The sequence below is a fragment of the Drosophila willistoni genome, unplaced genomic scaffold (assembly GCF_018902025.1).
Source record: "Drosophila willistoni isolate 14030-0811.24 unplaced genomic scaffold, UCI_dwil_1.1 Seg209, whole genome shotgun sequence".
NCBI lineage: Eukaryota > Metazoa > Arthropoda > Insecta > Diptera > Drosophilidae > Drosophila > Drosophila willistoni.
Genome location: NW_025814176.1, coordinates 778,106 through 805,834, shown reverse-complemented (window position 1 = coordinate 805,834; position 27,729 = coordinate 778,106). Strand labels below are relative to the sequence as shown.

At 37.2% G+C, this 27,729-nt stretch overlaps 1 protein-coding gene across 1 annotated transcript; it reads left to right on the top strand.

Annotated features, from left to right (window-relative positions):
* On the top strand, positions 1-27,729 carry LOC124461120 (2-oxoisovalerate dehydrogenase subunit beta, mitochondrial-like). Its single transcript, XM_047012678.1, has 7 exons — positions 1-186; positions 838-967; positions 7,112-7,189; positions 26,484-26,730; positions 26,886-27,104; positions 27,165-27,257; positions 27,320-27,729. The coding sequence occupies exons 1-7, from the start codon at positions 75-77 to the stop codon at positions 27,545-27,547; spliced, it is 1,107 nt and encodes a 368-aa protein (XP_046868634.1). The 5' UTR covers positions 1-74; the 3' UTR covers positions 27,548-27,729.

Sequence of the window (27,729 nt, the reverse complement as noted above, 5' to 3'; positions counted from 1 at the left end):
GTCATCTAGCGGAACAAACCTTACCTTTGAATCTTGCGTAACTTACCTCATAAAATTTTTTAATAATAAAAAAAATGAATTTATCTCAACATATTTTGAGTGGTTTAAAAAGTAATGTCAGTGCAATATCAAAGTTACAGTCTTGGACGTCATGCCGATCTCATTTTACATATTTCAAAACCCGTGGTGAGTTTTCTTTAAACTGACAGTTTTTTAATTATATATGTATGTACATATACATACATACATATGTACATATGTACGTACATACATATGTATGGATGGATGGATGTATACTAGACATCTGCACGGCTCCATTCATTCAATACGCTAAATTGAGTACATTCGAATGGAATTGAATTGAGTGCGTGAGCACACAATGAATGAATGTGTATAGAGTAGTAGAATATTTTGACACTCATGCAAAGCGAAATGAGACATGCTGAAAACATTCGAATTACTCGGGTATCACAGAACATATGTACATACATACATACATTATACTTCTTGGTTCAACATTTTGCGTCCGAGTGCTTTACGAAATTACCCACTCATTCATACTCATTCCGCTTTGTACTTATGTATGTACATATATTCACATATATATGTTTGTTTTTGAGTGTGTACATACATATGTACAATGTATGTATGAATATACATATATACATACATATGTATGTGTTGTCAAAAAATTTATCGATGAAAATTAATTTTCTTAATTGCATGTTAATCGCAATGCATTGAAATTAACATACATATGTATGTATGTATGTACATATGTAAGTACAATTTAAAATAATTGATATTAAGATAGTTTCGTTGACATTTATCTTTTAGTATCTGGAAATGGCAATTTAAAAAAAATGAACATGTTCAACGCTATTAATAATGCAATGGATTTGGCTCTTCAAGAAGATAAGACGGCACTTTTATTCGGTGAAGATGTGGGCTTTGGTGGAGTCTTTCGGTAAATTATTTACTTACATTAGCGTCTCTTACGGCCCTTCAAGCACCACAAACGCTTTTTTTCATAGAGCCTCAGCGGATGCGCTGCCACGGATGCCAGTAACCTTCTACGTCATGCTTGATTCATTCATCAGAGCACATAGAGACACAACGCTAGAAAAACCAGAGGGTCGGGGCTAACTTCGACCGCGTAAAAGTTTTCCACCGACCGTTCCTATGAGAGCTATACGATATAGTCACCCGATCTTGATCAAATTCGGCACAGTCATTAACAGTTATATAACTGACAAATATTTAATTTGAAATCAATAACTTTAAAAGTAACAAAGTTATTGACAAAAGTCACTGTTTTCATCCGATTGTCCCTATTGGAGTTATAAGATATAGTCACCCGATCTTGATCAAATTTAATAAACTCACCAATTTCACAATAAAAGCTTAGAAAATAACGAAATTATTAAAAAAGTCAGTGTTCGTGACTTTGCGTTTGTATGGAAGCTATACGATATAGTGATCCGATCCGGCGGAATCCGAGATATAGAACCTGTGCAATATATACCAGCCTACATGCGAAACCCTGTAGCTCTTACCGTTAGGAGGAGTTCGCGTTGATATATGAACTAGTCTCGTCGTGCTAATGAAGAATATGCGTTGCACACTTCTGAGCAAAATTAATACATATATCCTTTATATATTTTAATATAATCCTTTATGGGGGTATACCGAATTAAAAAAGGGCAAAGTGATTGTCTGAAATGTTTTGTCTGTGCGTTGATGAATTGGCATGGCCGAAGTTAACATACATATATACCCTTGCAGTCCTTGGCCAAAACATCTTTTATTTAGCAGGGCCGATTTATATTGACCGTAATTTGTGTTCTATATATCCGACCTTGTTTAACTTTGGTGAAATTATGTTTTATAACAAAAATTATATCAGTAGATTTTATACAAATAGTCGAACTCGCTAATGTATTCTTTGTATGTCACGCGGGTTATATGTATGTAAGTAGTTCAAATATCAAGTTTTATTCCAATAGCTCTTACGATGGAGGCGTGAATTAGATTTGCACCGACGGACGGAGGAAGGGACATGGTTATATCGACTCAGATTTTCATGTTGATCAAGCATATAAATATATTCTTTATGCGTTCGGAAACGTCTCCTTCTCTGCGTTACAAATATCTGACCAATTTTATAATACCCTTTGCAAGGGTATAAAAAAAAAACAAATAAAGAAACCTCTTTGTTACGTGCAGAATTTATGTGAAAAATTTGGACACGATCGTTTAAATAGTTTTCCCGCTAGAGTGCCTCACCGACTTGAAAAATTCGTCAGAAAATCGACTGAAGGCCAATCAGTTGAAGCGCTTAACCTGTGTCAGCTTTTTCCCAATTTAAAAAAAAATGTTAAAGAAGCTAACTTCGGCTATGCCGAAGTTTATATACCCTTGCAGTCCTTGGCAATAATATTTTTACATTTTGAAATTTCTTTCCCTGCAACTCAATTTATCAATACACAAACAAAACATTATTTCTCTTTTTTCTTCTTTTTCCATCATTCCCTAAGCAAAGCACGTCACGCATACATGCAGTTTTTTTTTGGGATCTGATGTTTTATATCCAATACTATCACACTACTAAATTTCATGGGGATGCTCTAATTTTTATGAAAATCTGTCTTCTAGAGCTATATAATATAGTGGTCCGATCCTGATAATTTCGATACTTGATCTGCTCCAGATAATAAAAGGCACAGAAAAAAATTTCAGCCCGATAGCTCTTCAGATGGCTGAGTAAAACGCATACGCACGGACGGACAGACGGACATGGCTATATCGACTCAACTTCTTATGCTGATCAAGAATATATATACTTTATGCGGTCGAAAACGTCTCCTTCTGTGCGTTACAAACATCTGACCAATTTTATAATATCCTCTGCAAGGGTATAAAAAGTAAAAAAACTTGAAATATAAAATTTTTTTTAAACCTTACCCACCCTTAAGGATATAAAAGAATGTCACCTAGCGCTACCATTACTGATTGATTTTTAAAAGCTCACGCCAAAATGGACGTTCTTTGCGGACGACTGAATGAAATAGTATAATTTTTTTTGGTTATTAATAACAGTGCAAAACATTATAAGATTCTGGGAATATAACACATTCTCATTGAAACGATCGATGTAAAACAGTGACTTTTATGAACAACTTCGTTATTTACGTTTTTTAGATGAAATTAACAATATCAAACAATCGAACAATAATTTTTGAAAAAAAAAAGTTTTTGGCTATAACCAAATTAGATAATTAACTTGCGCACATAATATTCGATAATTCAATTTTTCTACCTGGGTTAACTATGTATACTACAGGGTGCTCCAGGGTGGGCTTGGGAACAAAATTTGTGATCTTTCGTGTCGAAAGAGTAACAAAAAACTTTAATGAATAAAAAAACCTTGAAATGGACGAAGTTAAATGCGGCCCTCTGGCTTGTCTTTATATGGTGGCGGTTTATATGTTGTCATTCATTTACCTAAAAAGTTATAAGTCTTCCAGACTCACAATGGTTTTCTTAAGATAGTTTACATGACTGAAGAAAATTGCCAGGCGTTTAACGTGTTTATGCTATTACAAATGAAGTAAGTAAGTTGTCACGCCGACTTCGGTATACCATGCACCAAGTGAACACATATTTCAAATTTCTAAAACCACATGTATGTCTATTAAATTGATTTTGCATGCCTCATAGCAAATACTATCTCGCTCACTCTACAACGACACGAGCACTTAGCCAACGGCCAATTTTTCCCTTTCGACCGCCTAGTACAATTCGCTTATACGAATATTTTGCGTGTTTCTAGTCCGATTTTAATCAAATTTGTTTGTTAACTTGTATGCCGAATTTGATTACGATAGTCAAAAATTGCAACTGTTAATATAATAACAAATATAAATATACCAATATAAATAAATATACCAAATTGATGTATCTAGCTGTTATAGTTAAAAAAAAAAATATCAAAGAAGCTAATATACCCTTGCAGTCCTTGGCAATAATATTTTAAAAATATTATTTTTACATTTTGAAACTGCTTTCCCTGCAACCTAGTTCATCAATACACGAACAAAACATTATTTCTCTTCTATCATTCCCTAAGCAAAGCACGTCACGCATACAAACAGTTTATGTAGCGTCCCACTCAGCATTTTTGAAGTTAACAGAGCATAATTAAGTCTTTTATGAGTCGCGCGACGATTGAAAATAGTCATATATGCGCTCATTTTCTGATCATAAATGACCCATTCGTCGGGAGAAAATGGTACCCTAGCCGCGACTCATCTTGATGAGTCGCTTATGACTCTTCATTTAATCATAAAAGAGTCTTCCACGAGTCATCTTTTAATCATAAAAGAGTCTTCCACGAGTCATCTTTTAATCATAAAAGAGTCTTCCACGAGTCATAATTTAATCATTTCTGACTCATATTCGAATAAAATTTTCAATAATTTGCAACAAAAATAATTTTCTGTTTAATATAATTTTTATTTACTTAACATATGTTATCTTAAAAAATAACAACAAAAAAAGTAAATAGATATTCAAAACAAAACATAGATATTCAAAAAAAAAAAAAAAAAAAAGTAATATAAATTCACTACTCTAAACGCCTACGTTTCGCCAGCCTGTCATTGGCATGGACAATATGCTTTTGTAGCACCGTATTCAACTCTTTGTCCGTGCATTTATATTTTTCATTAGTAATATCTAAAAGGGAAAATATTAATTAGTAAAAAATATTTTAAATATTTTCCAAAATAATACATACTTTTTATTACGGATACAATGTAGCACCTTTCTGCTGAGGGTTTAACTTTCGTCCCCTTCCAGCTGTATTCGGAAGCTACCTTGTCCGAAAAAACTTTTCTGATCGCAGATCTAATAAATTGTGTGGGCCCATCTCCTCCAACTTTCGATATTAGATGTTTCTAAACATATTATTTAAAAAGAATAGAAAAAAATTAAAATACTACTTTTCTTACTACTGGCAAAAGACCGACTGTCACTGTCGCAAGACCCACTGTCACTGTCGCTTGAACTTTCAGCACTCTTATGATTATAATCAAAACTTTCGTTTGCCAAAAGATCATTTAATTTATTTTTCTCTATTATTTTCTTTTCAGGAAATAATAGTTTATAAGCCTCTCTTTTGGCCACGCGACGCAATTGTTTCACTGACATAATCACCTTTTTATTTGTTATAATTGATATATTGTTTGCACTTTGTACTTCCACTTCAACTGCACTTTCACGATCGAATGACAAATGTTTCACATTTCGGCATGTGCTGAAGAAAAAGTGCCGTTTAACTTAGATCTAAGCTTAGAAAAGAATCGCTTTTGGATCAGCCAAGCAAGCAGAATATGAGTGCATAGTAAGAAAGCAAAACCAAGCAATGATCATATTTTAATCACCTGCATGCTCATTTGGCGATTGCTTTGCATTTCGTTTTAAAACAAATTTGTATTTGAAACCAATCATACTTTGGGCATTTGGAAGGGTCATTTATGAGTCTTCTTTCGATCGCCAAGGAGATTAGTCGTCTTTTAATCGTCAAGGGGACTCAAAAAAGACTCATCAAGACGATTTCTGTTAAAACAGTCTTCCAAATGCTTGTAGGGGTTGCGCCTGTGTGTGTATGCGTGTACTCTGTTGATGACGAAAGACGTATGTAGTAGACAGCAAGCAGCGCTGTCGGCAGAGCTGGTAGCAGAGCCGATTATTATATTGACTGTAACTTGTGTTCTATTTATCCGATCAGATTCAGATGGGATCTGAGGTTTTATATCCAATACTATCATATTGGTTAATTTCATGGAGATACTCCAATTTTTATGAATTTTTATGAAAATCTTCTGGAGTTATATGATACAGTGGTCCGATCCTGACAAACTTCATACTTTATCTTACCCTTGTAATAAAAAGACCCAAAAAAAAATTACATTCCGATAGATCTTAAGATGGCTGAGTAAAACTCAGACGGACGGACAGACGAACATGGCTAGATCGAATCGGCTGTTGATTCTGATCCAGAATATATATACTTTATGGAGTCGGAAAAGTTTCCTTCTGTCTGTTACATACGTTTTGGCGAATTTAATATATTATTTCACCCTATGGGTGCACGGTATACAAACAAAATATTAGAGACGAGAGGTATTTATAAAGTCATAGTCCTGAGAAAAGCTGGCCAGCTTTGGACATACGCCTGGCATTGAAAGTTTTCAACGCATTGTTCTAACCACCCCATTTTTTCAACTTGCAAACATGATATTATAAAGCTGAACAAGCTGAATTATACTTCCAGTTTTGCAAAAACTTTTGTTCAAAATCGTGTTAAATTTTTATTTTTCAAATTTTTTAATAATCACATGCGCTTGACATTTTACTTAAAATTATAATCAAATTTTTCACAATTTTACATGGTTAAAAATTATTATGCATTTATATTGCTTTAACTCCTGACTCTTCGGTGGCAACTGTCACATTATCCAGGCGCAACTCAACCTGCTGCAATCAAGGCTTTCAGGGCGTAAACATTGACTGACACACCATTTATTCTAAATTTTTTACTGAGTGTAAACGCCATCGTTCTTTGTACTTTATTTTTTATGTACGTAAAGTTGCTTAGTATGAAAGCAAATTATGATTATTTAAAATTTTTGCCACGCCCACGATTGTTTTTCATTTTTTCACTATCGCTTTCAAATTCAAACACAGACACACTAATTAGTTTTCTAAATTCCGACCGACATACCAAATTTTATGAAAATCAGATTAGAAATATTTAAAATATACTCGTTAGTTTATAAGGGCTGAGTAGGCGTTAGGCTGGTGGCGATGGCTACAGTGCACATGTGTTCTATGAAGCGTGTAAAAAGAATTAAATAAAAATATTTGTTCCACTTGGTGCATGTTATACCGAAGTCGGCGAGAAGACTTACTTTATTATAACGTTCGACTAGATTATAGAGGTTTGTCTGTTATTATTTCATTTGTAAATATAACTTCCCAAAATTATCAATTAGCATTTTGGCTATGTTTTCCTTATTAATTAAGATTTTTGTCTTTCTCTCAACAGATGTTCTGTCAATTTGCGGGACAAGTATGGAAATGATCGAGTTTTTAATACGCCTCTGTGTGAGCAAGGAATTGCTGGGTTTGTATATAATCTTAGCAATTAAAATTTTACATAAACCACACTTCATTACATATATCATGTAAAAACCTATTTTTTCCTCATTGAAAACGCTATTTTATAACTTTAAAACGCTTATCTAGTCGCTAAAGTAAATAGGTGACAAAGTGCTTTCAATTGCATGAGTGCAATTTAGTCGCTAAGTTGAATTTCAAGCGGTAATCTGTTGCTCAAACTTTGAATTTAAGCCGACTCGAGGTCAATTTCAAAAGGAAGATTATGTATTTCAAAGGTAATATAAAATGGTAATTAGGTTGTCTGTAAGCTTTTTCAAAAATCACCAAGTTCTATCATCAATCATGTCTTCAACGCTAAAACTAGTTGCGAATTTTAACTAAATTAAGCAAAATAAAAAAATGGCGAAGCCTACAATGAAAAATTTGTATAATGGCTTCGCCCTTAACAAACTAAGTTAATGACTTATTATATGATACATGATTGCACTATAAAGAAAACGTTTTTTGGAAAAAAGATTCCAAAGCAAATTACAGCAGGTGTACATACAGCATGTGTAAAAACGGCGTGCCTTCTGTTTGTGATATCGGTTGCAAACTATATGGCTGCACGTAGGACTCTCGCTGTGGACTGCAAATTTGGCGCTCTCATGTTGCGCGATCGCTTTGTATGTGAAATGAAGGATGAAGGTCTTTAGAAAAGTCTGCTAGCAGAGGCAGATTTAATAGTTAAAAGAGCGGTGGAAAGGTCAAGTGGGACCGCTGCACTGAGTTCACGAGATCCAGACCAACATACCGAAATCGCAGCAGTGTGTGCCATGCCTGTCACCGAACAGGTCATTTACAACGAGTCTTTTGGGGTGTAAGATTGTTGTCTAGGGTTTACGAATGAAAAAAAAACAAATACCCGATCGAATTTACTTTGCCTTTAGGCATAAACATAGAAGGAACACTCATCGCTTAACTACTGGTTTTATCGCTTTCGTGGTGTTTATTTCGTTATTAAATTATTTAAAAAAATTGTTATTGACGTTATATGTATTCATAGCAAAGCTTAAAGTTAAAGTTACATACAGAACAAAAATAATTTTTAATGAATTTCGAAAGTTTTAGATTTAAAAGTGTTGCTGCTCTCAATTTTTTTGTCTTCTCTTTTAACTTCGCGCTGTGACAAGTTTTCGTTGGTGTGTGTCTTTAATACTATTAAATTAAAACAGAAAGCTTTCTAATTTAGATATTGCAGGTAGCTTTTTGTTTGGTTTGTATACGTCTCTCTTCAAATACACATATATTTTTCGTCAGTCTCGTGTTGTCGCAGCTGGTTTAGACAGTTAAATCAGTTGCTGTGTTTTAAATCTGTTGAGGAACGAGTGTTTTATACGGTTTTTGATTAGGATACCAGTCCCGAGGATCATATAAGGATATGTAAAATCGAAATGGTGAAGCGGTTCATTGTATCACACAGATATTTCCAAGATTGAGCGTGGCAAAAAGAAAAGACGGAATTTTATATAGCTTTTTTTTCAAAACTGTAGGAGGAACTGTAGGAGTCTTTTAAAGACATGGTGATATATTCATCATTACAATAAATACATTTTGGACGACAAGTTCCGATTGAATTCGATAAATGGAGATCGATTTCATCTGGTTGCTGCACCACTAGAACATTGGTAATGCGGTAAAAGGCTTGACTGGTTGATTGCAGATTTATGTTGGAATTTAATAAAAGAAGTTTTTGGTATATAATTCTAATATTGTTGTCAAATAAATAATATGCAGCTATTATACCGACTGTATAAATATTATTCAAAAAACTAAACAAATGCAGTTAGTTTAATTTTGTAAGCATATCTAAAAAAAATTTCAATTTGAATAAATGGTTATATTTTATTTATTTTATTTTATTTATAAGATTAGAAATAATATACAAAATTAAGTCTAAGGGGGGGTTTTGTTAGTGGCTGAGAGTGCTAGTGACTATGACCTTCGACTCTACAATTTATTTTATAGCTTATCTGCTAACTTACAAGAGTTAATGAATTCAAATATTATATTGATGTTGTCGGATGTAGGGTTAGTGGAGAAGTTCAATAGGTGATAAGTGTTGAAAAACTCGGGCTCTGATACTATTATAGTTGGGGCATTCGATGATGACGTGTTTGATTGAGGTGATAATGCCACAGGGGCAGATTGGCATATTAGACCTTGTCAGAAGACGCTCGTGGGTTAATTTTGTATGGCCAATACGAAGTCGGATAAATGCGGACCATTTTTGTTTTGTTGTGTTCGGGGGAATCCTTAAGCCTTTGCGATCGGGATTAAACGTCTTGTACCAGTGATGAAAAGTTGTCCAAACCCTTTCTTTTTGGGAGCCCATGTGTTTGGCGATTTGTCGTTTTAGGGAGGATCCTTCTGTAGGTGGTGTTATAAATAGGGGTGCGTGAACTGCGTATTGGGCAGCCTCGCTGTTCGCTTTTCCGGCGTCGATAAATAGTTGTTTATAAACCTCTGAGGAGGTTTTATCCTTTTTGTACTCATGTAGCGTAGTGTTAAAAGAAGAGTTGCGGAGATGCCAAGGAGGGTAGCAGTTGCTTTGGATAGTGCGTGGCATATCGACAGAGCTAATGTTCTTAGCGAAATCTGCTACTCGACGAATAGTCGATTTCACTTTGTACCTTCTTTTGGCGTTCAAAGCGCTCCTGTAAAGTTTACTGAGCATTTTGTTAGGCGAGTGTTTGAGTTTGGGAATGAGATTATATGTAGCCTCTTCCAGTCTTTCACTAATAGAGGGGAGTCCCGATTCGGCGAGTATGCATTTAATGGGAGATGTTGGAAAAGCGTTTAAGCTGCGTCGAATCGCTGCGTGATAAGGTGCCTCGAGTTTCTTCAGATTTGCGATTGCGCTCCAGCCATAGATAGGTAGCCCATAGTCGATTCGGGACAGTAGCAGAGCCCGAGTAACGTTTATTAGAGAGTTTGGATGTATTTGTGAAAATTTTGATGTGAGAAATCTAATTATATTTAGCCTATTGCTTAAGCTATTTCTGAGGTATTCACATTGAGATCTAAAGTTAAATTTTCGGTCGAATATAATGCCAAGAATTTTTAGGCTGTCAACATAGTTTATTGTCTTATTTTCAATAGTTAAAATGGACAATACGCATCTGTGTTTTCTGCAAATGTGCAACATTTTGCATTTTTCTAGTGCTAATGTGGCACCCGACAGGTCACCCCATTTTTGTATGTCGCTTAATATTCTAGAAAATAGTAATATTACTTGGTTTTGGTCTTTTAAGTTTGTATACATTATTGCATCGTCGGCATATACGGAGAGCCGAATCTGTTTGTGGGATAGTATTATGGTGTTTAGTTTTTCAAATGCTATTGTAAAAAGGACCACTGATAATGGAGAGCCTTGTGGGATGCCATTATGAAGTTTGAAAGAATTAGAGAACGAGTTTTGAACCCGAACTCGGAATAGGCGTCGGGTCATGAAGGCTTTCACCGTGTGGAAAATCTTTGGACCGACCCCGACCCCCGAGAGCTCAAGTTGCTCTAAAACAGCATGAATGCCCACGCGATCAAATGCTCTCTCGAAGTCAGTACCCAGAAGGGTGACGTGATTTCTAGACGAGAGGGAATCCGTCGCGAAACTTTGAATTTGCAGTAATGCATCAGTAGTGCTTTGTTTTCGTTTGAAAGCAACTTGGCTCTGGGAGATCAGTTTATTTCTGTTTAAAAACCAGAGAAGCCGGTTAGCTAGTATTTTTTCAAAGGTTTTGCTCATGCAGGAGATTAGAGATATCGGACGATAGCTGTTGACATGGTTTGCGGGTTTGTTGGGTTTAGGGATGGGTATGATAATGGCTGTGCACCAAGTGTGTGGATAGACACCTTTAGCCAGTATATCCTTAAATATTTCGATGATTCTGACTTTTGCTTCTGAAGGAAGATTACGAAGCATGGGGTATGATATCCGATCGGCGCCTGGCGTTTCCCCTTTGCGTAATGTAGGGTGGATGCCAGTTCAATAGATGTAATGCGTTGCTCTAGATGTTTGGCAGCTAATTTAAGCCGAGTGGGCGCGAATGAATAGTTTAACCATTGTGACTTTTTCAGCACATATTCATTTGTGACATTACGATCCTCTGACAATTCGGACCATTGGTTTCCGAAGGCTTCAGCTATATTTTTACGATCAGAGAGTAGCGTTTGACCTACAATAAGGTGGTTAAGTGGAATGGTGGGAACACCGGTGAGACTTTTTATATCGGACCAAACCTTTTTAGTTGTGGAAAGTGGAGTTATGCGAGCAGTGAAATTTCCGATTGAATCTTTTTTAGCTTGCTTAGCGGCTCTTTTAAACTGTGCGTTTGCTTTTTTGTACGCTAGAAGCAGATTAAGCGTTAAATTACGTTTATAAGATTACCAGGACTGTTGCTTTAACTCACGTAACAGGCTAAGATCGGCGTTCCACCAATAAATTTTTGGTTTGTGGTATACAATTATTTTCTGCTCTACGGATTACACGGGTGATTTGGGCGACATTGTGATTTATATTACTGGATTGTGTTGATCGTAAATTGGCTACAATCTGAGATTGCAACTTTTTCCAATCAGCGCAATCTGTTATATATTTAGCAATGGGGGTGATGTTTTCTGGTCTAAAACTGGTTGTCACACTAGTAAAGATAGGATAGTGGTCGCTGCTGTGTAAATCTGTGGAGATAGACCATCTGCACCTGTGGCTAATTTGAGGGGAGACCATAGTAATATCAGTGTGGGTGAATGAGCTATGGGTAGAAAAGTGGGTAGGAGACCCGTCGTTTAAAATAATTAAATTTGTTTGAAGTATTGCTTTTTCTATATTTCTTCCACGGGAGTTAATAGAAGGGGCCCCCCAAAGGGGACTCCAAGCGTTTGCGTCAGTTGTAAGCAGCACTGGGTTTTGCGAGGTTTTTACTATTGAAACTATATCATTGGATGAAAAACTTTGGGATGGTGGAATATAGACATTGATTATTGTAAACTTTGGGTTCGTATTGATTAAGATAGAGTCGGATAGTATGGAAGAATTCGTTTGAATATATTCATGGGGTAGGCTACGTTTAACAAGAAAGCCAATTCCTTGTTTACTGGTAGTGTTTTCAGGTAGGTTTTTAAAGTAGCCTATGTAGGACTATGGGGGTTTGATGTTAGTAGGGTGCTGGTAGGAGAGGTGGGTTTCTTGGAGACATATAACATCTGGATTCTGTAAATTAATTAAGATAAGTAGTTCGTGATAATTATTTATGAAGCCATTAAGGTTCCATTGAACTATGGATATGGACATTTTGAAATAAAGTTATGACAGATGTTATATGTTTTCAGGTTATGAGGTAGGAAATCTTGATTAGGAATCACGTTTTCCCATATCATCATCTGATATGCTGGAAGTAGAGGGATTTTTGTTTTTTATATTGTTTTTGTGTTTTAGTATTTTAGTGCAGTGTGTTGATAGTTCGGTGATGTCTTCGAGAGAAGACGAATATTGGGTAGTTGTGTTTGGTGTAGTCGCGGAGCGCGTAATTGTAGATGAGCTTCGACTTGGACCGGCGATGTCTTCGAGAGAAGACGAATATTGGGAAATTGTGTTTGGTGTAGTCGCGGAGCGCGTAATTGCTTCGACTTGGACCGGCCAAAGAGTTTTGCTCGTTTTTGTTTTGATTTGAATTCGTTGTAGATTTTGTGTTTTTGGTTGAGCGCGACGAAGCAGTCTCGTTGTGAGTTGTGGGTTCTGAGCTGACAGCGGTAGCGGCGACGTTTGCAAAGCTAAGGTCTGCGTGGGTGCGGGTCTGCCGAAATTGAGTTTTTGCTTCTTTGTAACTGCACTTGTTTTTTGTTTTGATACGCAAAATTTCTTTTTGTTGTTTGTACTGTGGGCAAAGAGGGGACGAGGCCGGATGGTCAGCTCCACAATTTGCGCAGAGCGTGCGTGAGCAAGAATTGGGAGGGTGGGGTGGTAAATTGCATGTGACACAAGTCGTCGGGTTGTTGCATTTCTTGAAGGTGTGACCTAGGCGCTGGCAGTTTTTGCAACGCATTGGACTTGGGACATATTCTCTAACTTTGACAGAGTGCCATGAAATGTCTAACTTTCTTGGAAGGTTGTACAGATCGAAAGTAACAAGAATAACTCCAGTTGGTTTGGGGTGTCCTTCAACAAGTCGGTTAAATTTAAATTTGCTTTGCACATTTTGGGTCTTAAGTTCCTCTATTATTTCCATGTCGGGAATATTGTTTAAGTATGGAGCATATATAGTGCCTTTAACGACGTTGAGACCCTCATGCAGTTTGCATGTGATTTCGCAAATACCTGGAAGCTGAACGGTTTTAAGTAGCTTGTCGGCAATTTCTTTTGTTTTTACAAGTAGAAGAAGGTTCCCGTCACGGAGGGTCGAGATGGAGCGAATGCCATTGCTGACTCTTTTGAGCTCTCTATGGACTGCAAAGCAAGAGAACTCGGCTAGTGGTTTTTCGGAGTTTTTGGATGCTACTATTAAATATTTTGGGTTGTTTTGATTGATTTCTGGGAGATCTGGAAATTTTATTGGAAGCTGTTGAAAGGGTCTTTGCTTTTTCTTAACGGGGCTATCGCTGAGAAGGTCAAAGCGATTGCCCTTAAGGTTAGGTGGCCCAGTGGCCATGAAAGAAGTTATATAAAACACACACCCGCGGGCAGTTAGTCGCGGACCAGTGAAAAGAAATCAGAAACTCGGTGAGAAACAGAATACGATTAGCGAAACGTAGTATTACTAATAAACGTGCGCACTCGTTGAGGGATAGTCGACGACTGTGGTTATATTTTAAATCGTAAATTAGATAAGTGTGGTCTCTCTCCTGCTGCCATTGAGCAATATGAATTCTTATATTATAAACAAGCTTCGAATGGAAAATTTTCAATATTAGCAAAAGGCGAGAAAGAAACCAAAAAAAGTGCGTCAAGATTCGATTTTTTTGACATTTTGGACCAAAACTCGGTTACGGTCGAATATATGGGCTAGATGTCTTTCCAACATTTGTAGCCCGGTTAATTCTAAAAAACTTTGCTTTAGAAGCAAGTAAAAAAAGAAGCCTTTTTAAAAAAAATGGCAACTTTGATGAAAAACTTACGCAAATTTTGTATGAAACCATCGAGATAACTTAAAAAACGAATGATGCAGTTCGATTCGCAGGACCCGAAATATAGTGAAACCATGGAGTTTTGCCATGCTTTTTTTGCGACTATCACAGTGTATTTAAAAGTAAATGAGAGTTTACAAATCAGGTGTGGGGTTTGCTCTAAAGAAAGTCTTTTTATGAAATACGCCGAGATCATTTAATTGAATAAAACCGCATTGTTTGAGCTGCTAGAGGCCAATGAAGTACCTCGCGACAAAAAAGCGTCCATTTATTTATTGCGAGCATTGGTAAAAGCAGTCATGTCAGAGAATCAGTTGGAAGCGTCTGGAGAAAGTGATGTAGAAGTCAGCCCAGCAGTGTCTGCAAATGTGTCTACCGGACAACTTGTGGATGTTGGTCCGGAGCCTCCTATTGAGCAACAGGGCTTAGAAAACAGTGAGCAGCCGAGTATACCGGCTAAAGTGGGTGTTAACGGTTTGCCGACGATGTCTTGTGAGACCCCTGTAGAACCAGACGTGAACGTGCGTATTCGTGAAAGCGCACAGGCGAGCAAAACTGACGAAGTGGCTTCGATACATAGCAAAAACGCGTATTCCGCACGTGAAAACCTGGTTGAGCTAAAAACACGTTTTATGGAGCTTGAGGATAACTTAAGCAGACTGGAATATAATTGCCGCATGAACTTAAGGAGGAGGTTCAGCAGGTTGAACATATGGTTCAGCGGGGTAATTTTGAAGACAAAGATGTGATAAAATTCATTGTTTTCGGCCTATAAGATCGAACCGGATTATCCAAAAACTACGTTCCTACGGCTCGTCAGACTTCAGACCATGCGCAGGCCATTACACCTGCTGCAATGGAGAGAGATCAAAAGGAAGTTGTTTTCGGTGCTTCAAAGTGGGCCATCAATACCGGAATTGTCCAATAGAAACCCAGTTCGCCGCTATGAGCGCTATTGAAGATCCGGACAACATTGACGATAAGTAATTTATTCAATTAGTAAGTTTAAGAATAAAATATTGTAAAGGGGGATACACAGATGTTAATAATATTTTTGCTTAGATTCCGGAGGCCCAGTAAGTTTCGCCAGCAAATGCCGCAATGTAAGAGAATTGAAAAAAAATTCCGCATTATTAAAGAGTACCATTGCTTTTGTTTACTAGTCCTTTTGTGCATCCATGTTTACTAAATATTTTAAGCATAAAACCATTCGCACAACCAATCTGCATAATAATTGTAATGACCCTAATGTAAACACGAATGCATCCCCGTTTCGAGAGTGTCTAACAGAGCTGCAAACCGATTGTGCAAAACTGTTGGATACCGGGAATCTAACTGTTGGTAGTGAATTTAGATTAGGTACGATGCGTGAGTGGCGAGATATGGTGAATGAGCATTACATTGACCGATTTTCAATTAATTACGTCTCGCCCAAATATATGATGAGAATATGTCTGACCGATACAGCACCATTTCATACTAGTCCTAGAAGGTTATCATATCATGAAAGAGGAATCGTTAGTAAAACAGTTAATGAGTTGTTAGCCAATAATGTAAATCAACTAAGCAATTCCACCTATGCGTCCGCCATTGTCCTAGTGCGAAATAAGATGGTAATATACGAAATTGTGTTCATTATAGAGGTTTGAACCGTGTATTCCTTTTGAAGAAAGTTGCGTTGAACCATGTGAGTCCGCTAAGCCATCTGAGTTTGAAAAGTCCGAGATATAAGCCCGTGTGTTCCTATAAGTTGTTTAACCCCGTGAGAGATAAAACCGTCTGTTCCTTTGGGAAAGAATTGTTCAAAACCGTGAGTTCTTTAGGGAAACATCGTTCAAAATCGTGTGAGATAAACCGGTAAGTTCTTTTAGGAAAATGTTGTTCAAAACCGTGTGAGACACATTTATTTAGGTAAGAGTTGTTTCAAGCCGTGTACAAAAGAAATGCTAATGTTGTTCAAAACCGTGTGAGACACATTTATTTAGGTAAGAGTTGTTTCAAGCCGTGTACAAAAGACTGTGTGTATGCACCGGCTCGCATGCAGGGGGAATTAATAAGAATGTGTCACGAGAAACTATGTCATTTAGACGTGTGTAAACAATTTGAAGGAAAAGTACTGGTTTCCGTTAATGAATGCAAAAGTCGAGGCATTTATATAGGATTGTCTGCCGTGTGTCCTAAATAGTGTTCCCAAAACTATATATAAGAGAACCTTGCATAGAATTCCGAAGAGTTCGATTCCATTTGATACTATTCATCTTGCTGTCAGAACTTTTAGCCCAAGACGATTGGTATAAATTAATTAATCGTGTGGAGTTCACTATCACTAACGCAGTGCTGTTGTTGTTTGGTTGCAAGCAGCGAGGCCACCTAGTAGACGAATTAACCTTGACGAGAAATATAGTTCGGAAAACCCCTGTACCCTGGAGGCCACTAGGCAAGAAGCAAGTACGGATAATGCAATTATCACAGGAGCGCAATGAAAAGTGGTACGCCTTAAGGCATAAGGCACCATTATCTTATAGGGTCAGATACTGTGTGAGAAAACTGTGAGTTTCTGTTTGTAATATGTATTTGATTTGCAGTATTTGTATATGATATCAAATGTCAGGATTGGCAAAATGTAAAAACTAAGAATATTTAAAATAAGCCCGCTCGTCTAATCAGTGAATTATTCCCACGATAACCGAATTTTGGTCACACTAAAAGCGGTTAATAGACTAACACACACACGAGCAATGTAGAAATAAAATAATAAAATCCGAAAATATAAAGACAATCCCCAGGGATAAATAATTGAAAATAAAAGAGAGTTTAGACTAGAAAGATAAATTATTATTTCCTCGAGCTCTGACTTTTGCGGTGCCAATGAGTTAGTCACTGCAGTTGTGACTTTTGTTAACTGTGCCAGTTTTATCTCTCGTTATTTGGGGCGTTATTCGCCCCTCCAATATATAAGGAGAGAACGGGCACACTCGAAAAATAGACAATAAGAGCATACATGCAATGTAGAAACAAAATAATAAAGTGCGAACATATAAAGACAATCCCGAGGGATAAATAATTGAAAATAAAATAGAGTTTACACTAGTAAGATATATTATTATTTTCTCGGGCTCTGACTTTTGCGATGCCAATGAGTTAGTCAGTGTAGTTGTGACTTTTGTTAGCTGTGCCATTTTTACTTTTTTTCCAATAACGCCCCTCCAAGAGATAGTTGCAGTAGAAATTGACCTTATGACTATCTGATTTTAATCGCTGTGAATCACTCATTGACACAAAATAATTTTCCGTTTAAATATTATTGTCACTTTCATATTTATTCCACTAGCAATCTCACTATATTGTTGAATTAATTGGGTTATTATACCCTTGGTATAATAAAGGGTATATTAATTTTGGTCAGAAGTGTGCAACGCATAAAAGGAAGCATCTCCGACCATATAAAGTGTATATATTCTTGATCAGCACGAGGAGACGAGTTCATATAGCCATGTTCCATCTGTCCGTCCGTCTGGATCAACGCAAACTCCTCCTAGAACGTTGGAGCTACAGGGGTTGTATATCTCGGATTCAACCGGATCGGACCATTATATCATATAGCTCCCATACAAATGGCAAATTCACGAACAGTGACTTTTCTCAATAACTTCGTTATTTTCTGAGCTATCGTCGGTGAGTTAATTACACATATAAATGACTATGCTCGGGTGACTATATCATATAGCTCCCATAGGAACGATCGGTCGAAAACAATGACTTTTGTCAATAACTTTATTACTTTTAACGCGATTGCTTTCAAATTAAACATTTGTTGGTTTAATATATCCGTTAATGACTGTGCCGAATTTGATAAAGATCGGGTAACTTTATCATATAGCTCCCATAGGAACGGTTTTCCGGCAATCCTCGTCAACAAAATATTGAAGTTCATCTGCGCGTCCTAATGGAGCAGCAACATGCGAATTTCATGGAATTGACAAAAACATTGACATGCCGCGCGCCGATGCTACGCAATAGTGTACGACTGTTGACATTGAGTTATGTGAGAAGCCATTACAAGGGTCTGCATTAATTTTGGCATTAAGCAAAGCTCTTGAAGGAAGTGCTGGAATCGCATGGCCAGAGTTTAAACAGTTATTTGAAAAACGCTTTGAAAACACAGAGACGTCTGCCGCCGCCATTTTAAATATTTATTTATTTATTTATTTACGTCAACTAACACAGCAGTCGACGAAAAAGCTTAAGCTAAAGACAGATAGTAATTAATTGAAAAAGATAGCTTAGCTATATACACAACTAAACATCCCCGACCTGGTGGAGGTGTTTTATTTGCATAAGGTGCCAGCTATGCCCCGAGTCACAACCAATGTGGTCAGGGATGAGTTGCAGCCAATCCAAGTCCAGAATATTAACATTGGTTTCGCTGTAGATGATTAAAAAGTATAGCGCGAGGAGAAGTGACAGAAAGATGAGGAGAAATTAGATGAGGGAACACAAAAATAAAGCGTATCTAGTAAATTAGAAGAAATGACTTCACCGTTGACTAGTTTGTGGAGAAAAAGAAAACCAAAAACGAGCCTACGGTTGTAAAGTGAAGGAAGATTAATAAGAAGAAGTCTGTCAGAATAAGAAGGTAGGCGAAGACTCGGGTCCTAATTAAGACCGCGTAACGCGAACTTAAGGAATTGCTTCTGTACCGATTCAATACTACGCTGGTGAACATCATATAGCGGGTTCCACACTGCCGAGCAATATTCTGAAGTAGTGCGAACTAACGAAGGGTATAAAACCTTTGTTACATAGGGATCACCAAATTCTTTGGCCCAACGTTTAATGAAGCCAAGAACACTGCATGCTCTATTGACAATTGAAGATATATGAACATTAAATGAAATTTTTGGGTCAAACATAACGCCTAAGTCTTTGAATGATGGTACACAATCAAACAGAACAGAGTTAATAGAGTAATGAGCTAGGAACCGAGACAAACGACTGAAAGTCATAAATAAGCACTTAAAGGCATTAAGGTGTAATTTATGAAGGTGGCACCAATCACATAACGCATCGAGATCTGATTGCAAGTACTGTTGGAAAGAAGGATCATTATAGGAATAACAAATCTTGACGTCATCCGCAAACATAAGCACGCGTGAATGAGCCAAGGCCAAAGTCAAATCATTTATAAACAGTGTAAATAACAGTGGGCCCAGATGACTGCCTTGGGGTACACCTGACGTAACTCGAACAGTTTTAGATATCGAGGAACGAAAGGACACCTTTTGGGTTCTGCCAATAATATACGACTTTAACCAAGCCAATAGTTTCGGGGAAAAACACATGATGTTAAGTTTCGCGAGAAGCATAGAATGATCAACCGTATCGAAAGCCATACTAAAGTCAGTATAAATAACATCAGTTTGACACTTTTTACGGAAGCTATGGTGTACAAGGGTAGTCAATTCTAAAAGGTTAGTAAGCGACGAACGACCTTTCATGAATCCATGCTGACAAGGAGAAATAGTGGATCTGGATAGGTGTTGAAGGGAAGACGTAATAATTTTCTCAAACAGCTTTGGTATTGCCGAAAGTTTGGCAATGCCACGGTAGTTAGAAACATCCGATTTGCTACCCTTTTTAAAAAGCGGAATACTAAAAGACTGCTTCCAAATATCGGGAAAGCTACAAGTCTCACTCGATATAAAGAATAACCGAGATAAAGGCTTAGATAGGGAATTCGAACACATTTTAAGGATGCAACTAGGTATATTATCAGGACCGGGAACGAAGGATGACGTCATAGATGACAAGCTAGAGATAATACAGTCTTCTGTAATACTAGGAAAAAACATACAATTTAAATGTGGGATTGAAAAGGGATAGGGTGTGGGATCCCAAACAGTCGACTGAAAGAATTTAGCAAAACAGATCTGCAATATCTGAATCATTATTAGCAGTCTGGTCATTAAGTCTGAAGGTGGAGGGTAGTATATTAGAGCGTCTTTTGGAATTCACAAAGTTGTAAAATCTTTTGGGGTTCTTATAAAATTCAACCTTACTGCGAACGATATAATTATTGTAGCATTGAGTGTTTAAAAGACAAAATTGAGATTTGGCTATACAGTAATTCGCGAACCAGTTTTTTTTAATCTTTTGAAATATCTCGATTTAATGTTACGGAGATTAGAGAGCCTACGACATTCACATAAGGAACGCATTTATCAAGTAGAGAATTAAGAGCAGAGTAGAAAAAAATCACTGCACAATCTATATCACAGCACTCAAATAGAAATGACTAATCAAAAAAGAAAATAAGGCTATTAAGAAGATTGAAATTGGTTTTACGAAAACATCTACGACGAGAATTTGCTATGTTATTAAATGAATTAGTAACGGAATTGTAAGAAATAGTAACTTCAATGGTAGGGTGATAACGATCTTCAGGTTTCACTAGGGGCTGTGTTCGGGATACAGCACTAACAGTGGGATCAGAGACAAAAACAAGATCAAGGATTCTTTTAGAAGAGTTAAGGAAAGAATTCAACTGATATAGCGGACATTCAAGTAGGCTATCAAGAAAAACATGTTAAGATGAAGGAATTTAGAAAGATAGATTATCATCAAGAAGCCAAGAAATATTAGGCAAGTTGAAATCACCTAAAACTATAAGGAAATCGCGATCTTTAAGACGATTAAAAATAGTTTGCAAAGCATCAGCATGGTGCATATAGGTCATGATATCAGAAGCTGGAGGAATATATGAACAAGAAATATATAAGCTAAAGTTGGAACATGTAACTTCGCAAATAAACTCAACACCTAAGGGCAGATCAATCGGTACAACACTTGAACACAGATTCGAGTTAACAGCAATGAGTACTCCACCGCCACGACGAGCAACACGATCAAGCGTATAAGAAATAAAGTTTATAGAAAGAATTTCATTATCCAAAACAGAGGAGTTAAGCCAAATTTCAGAGAAAGCTAATATGTCAGCCGAAAAGGTTTGGCTATCACAGAACAGGTTCGAGAGCTTGGTAAGAAATTAGTGTAAACCATAGCTGAGAAATACTCATTGGGTACTGTAATTTTAAAAGAGGAGATTTCGCGAGGCCTAGAAAACTTAAACTTTTGAATTAAAACTTTAGCAGGGCATATATTACCAATGTAAGCTGCCACAGACGACTCAGAAGTATCAGGAGCAAGCCTAGAGATAAATAATGGTTTGCGATGAGGCACTACAGTTAGTGGAGGCGGAGGAGCATTGGGATCCGCAAGTGATTGAGAGCCAGCATGATCCTGTGATTGATCAGAGTTCCCGGGCTTGTAATGGGTACTTCAATCTGAAAAGAAGAGCATAAAGAGGGACAAGAAGATGGTGTAGGCGAAAGTAAAATGGGAGACTATGTAATAGAGAGTGCTGGCGACTGCTACGAGGCAACTTAAGGGTACATTTCTTGGGCAACTTCTCAGAAGGTGGAACAAACTTGAATTGCGATAATAAATGTACGCTAGAGTCAAACTCGTTAGACAGCTGTTTGGCCAGTTTGTTTAAAGAAAGAAACTTTAAACGAAGATCCCTACACATACGGCTAAAATCAAGCTGCTGGCTGGCGGAATAGTCGTCCCAACAACGGTAAACCTCTTGCAATATATACAAGTCGCCTGGTTACGTCACTTCTCACGAAATGGAAGAGCATGGATTTAGAAAAAATTGCAGTGTCTGTGGTTCTGGGACATATGGCGTACTTCGGTCGGCGTGTGCAACGAATTACGTACACTGCCGACATTCAAAATATACGCAATCTTCAGGCGGAGTGACAAGTCTTTGGGCTCGACAAGAGAGCACCCAATTTTGAAAATGCGGAGTCTCCATCAAAGCGGTCAAATTCATTTTCAATAAAGTGCCATAAATGTGGTAAGCTGGACACAAGATGGCCGAATGCGGAGTCCGAGGTCAAGACACTGGAACAGGTTCGCAGAGACGAAACCATCGAGGAAGTTTACCACATGCAAAGGACAACATAACGTGGTATCACTGTAAGGAAAAAGGGCATATCGCTACTTATTGTCCAAGAAACCTGTTGAGTGGAGGAGGGGCTTCACGCATCGAAAATAGAGCTAAATTATGTGTGGTAGACGAGCCGAAAACGAGTATGCAGTTTTCCAATTACCTTTGACTCTGGAGCGGATTGCTCGCTAATAAAAGATAGTGTTGCAAAAAGTCTAAGTGGCAAAAGAATTAACAATTTAGTCGCTTTAAAAGGTATCGGTAATTCCAACGTTAGTAGCAAACTACAAATTCAAAATGAAGTCATGATCAATGGAAACTGTTTAAATGCAACATTTCACCTAATACCGGACGACTGTATAAGAAATGATATTGTATTAGGTAGGGAAATTTCGGCTCAAGGATATTCAGCATTGGTATCGGTTGATGGGGTAGAAATAATTAAATCCAAGACTGTTAATGTATGTTCTACAACAACTAATGGTTCGTTTAACAAAGTAGAAACCAATGCAATAGGTCAAGATAAAGAGAAACTATACGCTTTATTGAAAACTTACATCAATTAGTTGACAAATGCAACTCCTCAGAAGCGGGTTAATACGGGTGAAATGGTTATTAGATTTAACGATACAACAAAGGCTGTCCAACGAAGACCTTACAGGTTTAGTCCTAGCGAGAGAGAAGTCGTCCGCGATAAAGTAAATGAATTATTGCAAAGCAAAGTTATTAGACCAAGTAGTTCTACTTTCGCTAGCCCTGCATTACTCGTTAAAAAAAAAGGATGGTTCAGCAAGGCTATGTGTAGACTATCGCGAGTTAAATTTGAGTACGGTTTCTGATAGGTTTCCTTTGCCAATGATTGCGGATTAAATAGCTAGACTGTTGAGTTTGGCGCTAAGGTTCGATGTTTTAGCGGGCCCACAAGAAAACACTCCACTTTTCACGTGATACTTCATTTATTTCTCCCACGTATATTTCTTATGCTAATGGTAGGCTAAGTGGGTGTGTGTATGGTGTGTGTGCCGTATGCGAGTCGTTATTATGCGAGCCGTAGTGGTTGAGCCGTTTGAGAGCCGCTATAAATTAATCGCCCTTACTCGCGGTTGTAACCAAACTGTTCTGTCCGCCGCTTAGTAACAAGCATAGAACCTAACATGTAAGCTTAAAGCGCAAGATGCAAGGGTTAATTTTCCAGCACGTAGGCTGGCGCTTAAGAATAAGTATGAAAATGAAAGAGAACGAGTGATATGGGTTAACCCATTGGTGGCTGAGTCGGGACTGCTGGGCAGTTAGCGAATTTCGGCGGCAACATAGACTAAGAGGCGCAAAATGCCTGCTTGGGCATGGCAAGCGGATTTTATCAGGTTCCAATGGATTTAAAGTCTATTGAATATACGTCATTCGTTTGGACGTAAAAACGCTCCGTCAGTGTTCCAAAGTGCAATTTTGAAAGCATTAGGAGATATAAGTAGCATATTCGTACGTTATAGTTTACATGGATGATATCATGATCATAGCCTATACTAAAGAATCTGCACTTGAGAGGTTGCAAATTGGTTTGGATATACTTTCTAAAGCAGGATTTTCACTCAATGCAAAAAAATGTTCTTTTCTAATGACATCTGTGCAAAATTTAGGATTTGAAGTAGAAGCAGACCAGATAAGACCAAACATGCGAAAGATAGAATTACTGAACACATTACCGCCTCCGAAATCGTTTACAACGCTAAGGCATTTATTGGATTGGCTTCATACTTTCGTCAGTTTGTCCCTGGGTTTTCACAAATAATGAAACCGTTGTATTTTTCACGTCAGAGAAAAGTAAATTGAATGGAAAATGGAGCATGAAAAAATCCGCCAGAAAATTATTAGTGTGTTAACCAATAAGCCAGTTTAGACAAATTTTTGACAAACTTTGCATACGAATGCAAGTGCTATTGGGTATGGAGCTATCTTGTTGCACAGGATTGAAAATAAGCCATATGTAGTGGAGTACTTTAGCAAGACTACAAGTTCATGTGAATCTAAATAACATTCGTATGAGCTAGAAACATTAGCTGTGGTCAACGCCGTTAAGCATTTCCGTCACTACTTAGATGGTAGAAAGTTTGTAGTTTTCATTGACTGTAATTTATTAAAAGCATCCAGGCTAAGAATTGAGTTATCGCCAAGAATTTATCGATGGTGGGCATACCGACTTTGACATACAATACCGAAAGGGTAGACGGATGGCTCACGTTGATTTTTTGTCTAGAAATTCGTTACCTCCAAGAAACTCGAAAGAATTCTTGAGAGTTGTTGAAAAACGAATAGAGCTTACTGAAATATCTCGAGATTGGATTCGAGTAAAACAAAATAGAGATCAAGATATAAAAGAGATCATTTCTAAGTTAAAAGAAAACGATTTACCATTAGAAATATGTAAGACCTATGACCTACGAGCAGGAGTCTTATTTCGTATTGTCCAACGAAACGAAAAGAGTCTTTATTTGCCCATTGTGCCACACGGATTCAGATGGTCCGTAATTAAGCAGTTGCATGAATCTATTATGCATTTGGGGTGGGAAAAAACATTAGACAAAGTTTATGATTACTACTGGATTGAGTGCATTGCAAAATATATTCGTAGATTTGTAGAAAATTGTATAACGTGTAGAGTATCTAAATCTTCGTCAGGAAAAATGCAGATGGAGCTAAATTCTATTCCAAAAGTAAGCCAACCATGGCAGACTCTTCCTGTAGATATCACAGGTAAACTTAGTGGGAAAAGGTACCGTAAGGAATATGTAATTGTATTCATTGACGCATTTACTAAGTACGTGTACATCATACATTTACATTAAGTGCCGAGAGTTCTGTCATGGCGTTGAAATCTTCCATTTCCTCGTTTGTAGTGCCAAATCGTGTTGTGGCTGATCAAGGCAAAAGCTTTACTGGATTGAGATTCGTCGAATTCTGTTCATCACAAAAGATTCAGATAGATGAGTACTCTAAAGAATTTGCTCCCAGCTGTAGAAACTAGCTCAAGGTGTTGGCAAGAAGCACTGGGTGAAGTTCAATTGGCAATTAATTGTACGGTTAATAGAGTACCAAAGGCGAGTCCTTTAGAATTATTAATTGGAAAAGTTTCGCGACCCTTAGGCTTGATTCCGATCAGCGAGTCGGAAACTGAAGTTAACATTGAAGAAACTAGGTCGAGAGCTTTGGCAAATATAAAAAGTTGCGGGTGAATATGAAAAGCAAGATTCGATAAAAACAAAGCTAAAATACAAAAATTTAGTGTGGGAGATTTTGTATTGTTAAGTAGCAATGAATGACATTAAAGAAAATTGGATCCAAAGTTTCAAAGTCCTTTTCAGATGGAGAACGACAGGTATTTGTTAAAAAATCTAAAGCGGAAAAGACAATATAAATATCCACATGAAAGCATTAGAAGATTGCCAGATGGACAGATACCAAGCGAGTTTGAGATCGATGAGAGTCTGTCTAGAGAAACCGTTGAAAGAGACGGTATGGAAGCTGTTGAAATAGACAGTATGGAAAATGGAAACCGTTGAAAGAGACGGTACTTAAGCTGTTGAAATAGACAGTATGGATGAAGTGTGTATTGAGATATACGATTATCGATCGCTGCGTGGTGGTATCTGGTCCAAGAGAAGTTGTTGCTTGTAAAATGTAAAAATTGATAATGTAACAAAAAAAAAAAAAAAAACGAAACGAAGACAAAAAGATAAATAATGTAAAGATTATTTGATGAATAGTGTAAATGACTTGGAATGTTGCCGGGAATGTTGACTTTGCAGGATGACAAGCATCTTTGTTTTAGCTACATACTTAGGAACAAATGTTGAGATCTGTCTCCAGGTCAGGTCCTATTTAAAGGGGGGCCCCGGGCTAGAGAGCTCAGTTAATAAACGTTCTGGGAACTAGCCTAATCAATAGAAAGTGAAAAGTCTAAAGTGAGTATTATAAAAACATGAGTGAAGTGAACAACAGTCTTGGCGCCCCGACATATATATGTACATAAATACATTTTTTATTATAAATTAAAAATATTTGTTTTACTTGGTGCATGGAATACCGTTTAATAGTTTTAATAAAAAATGAGTTGTACATGTTTTGATTTCAGTTTTGCCATAGGCGTCGCGAATACTGGAGCTACAGCAATAGCGGAAATTCAATTTGCTGACTATATATTTCCCAGCTTTGATCAAATTATCAATGAAGCCGCTAAATATAGATACAGAAGCGGCGGGCTGTTTGACTGCGGATCTCTAACATTTCGAGTACCGTGTGGTGCTGTTGGACATGGGGCGCTGTATCATTCTCAAAGCCCAGAAGGATATTTTGCCCACACTCCTGGTCTTCGTGTAGTTGTATGTTGTATTTCTAGCTATGCATAGATGTATAGATACACATAAAAATGAAAGCTTGCAAGAAACATTCTATAATGATTTAGATATGTGTATTTATGGATTTCAGATGCATATGTGATATTATTTATTTTCGTTAAAATGAATTTTCTTCCTAGATTCCACGGGGACCGATAAAGGCAAAGGGACTTTTACTTGCATGTATAAAAGATCATAATCCGTGCATTGTGTTTGAACCAAAAACATTATACCGTGCCGCCGTGGAAGAAGTACCAACTAACTTTTATACTTCAGAGCTAGGAAAAGCTGACATTTTGCGGAAAGGAAACGATTTGACTTTAATCGGATGGGGTACCCAAGTACACGTTTTATTGGAAGTAAGTTTTTTGGAAAATACAGATATGCGTAAAAGTTTTATTTAATATATTGTTTTGCAGGTTGCAGATTTATCAAAGAAGCATCTTGGAATTGAGTGTGAGGTTATTGACTTGGTATCAATATTACCATGGGATAGAAATACAATATGCAACGTAAGCGCCATTACATTATATGTTAACGTGAACTTTTTAAAGTATTTTCTGTTTTATCTTAGTCTGTTAGGAAAACAGGTCGAGTGATTGTTGCGCATGAGGCTCCATATACTCAAGGCTTTGGCGCAGAACTAGCGGCTTGCATTCAGGAAACATGCTTTCTACAACTTGAAGCACCTGTTAAAAGAGTCACTGGGTGGGATACACCATTTCCCCACGTGTTTGAACCGTTTTATTTGCCCGATAAGCACCGTTGCTTAGCAGCCGTGAGAGAAATTTTTAACTACTAATAAACAATATAAAAACTTAAAGGAAACGGATGCATTTATTGACATTTATTATAATGTAGTATATAGTATATGTATGTATACTGATTTTCGCATTTGCATTTACATTGTTGTAAAGATAAATTGTAAATAATCAACTCAAAGCTACTTAAAAACAAATAAAAATTCGAATTATTATTCATTTA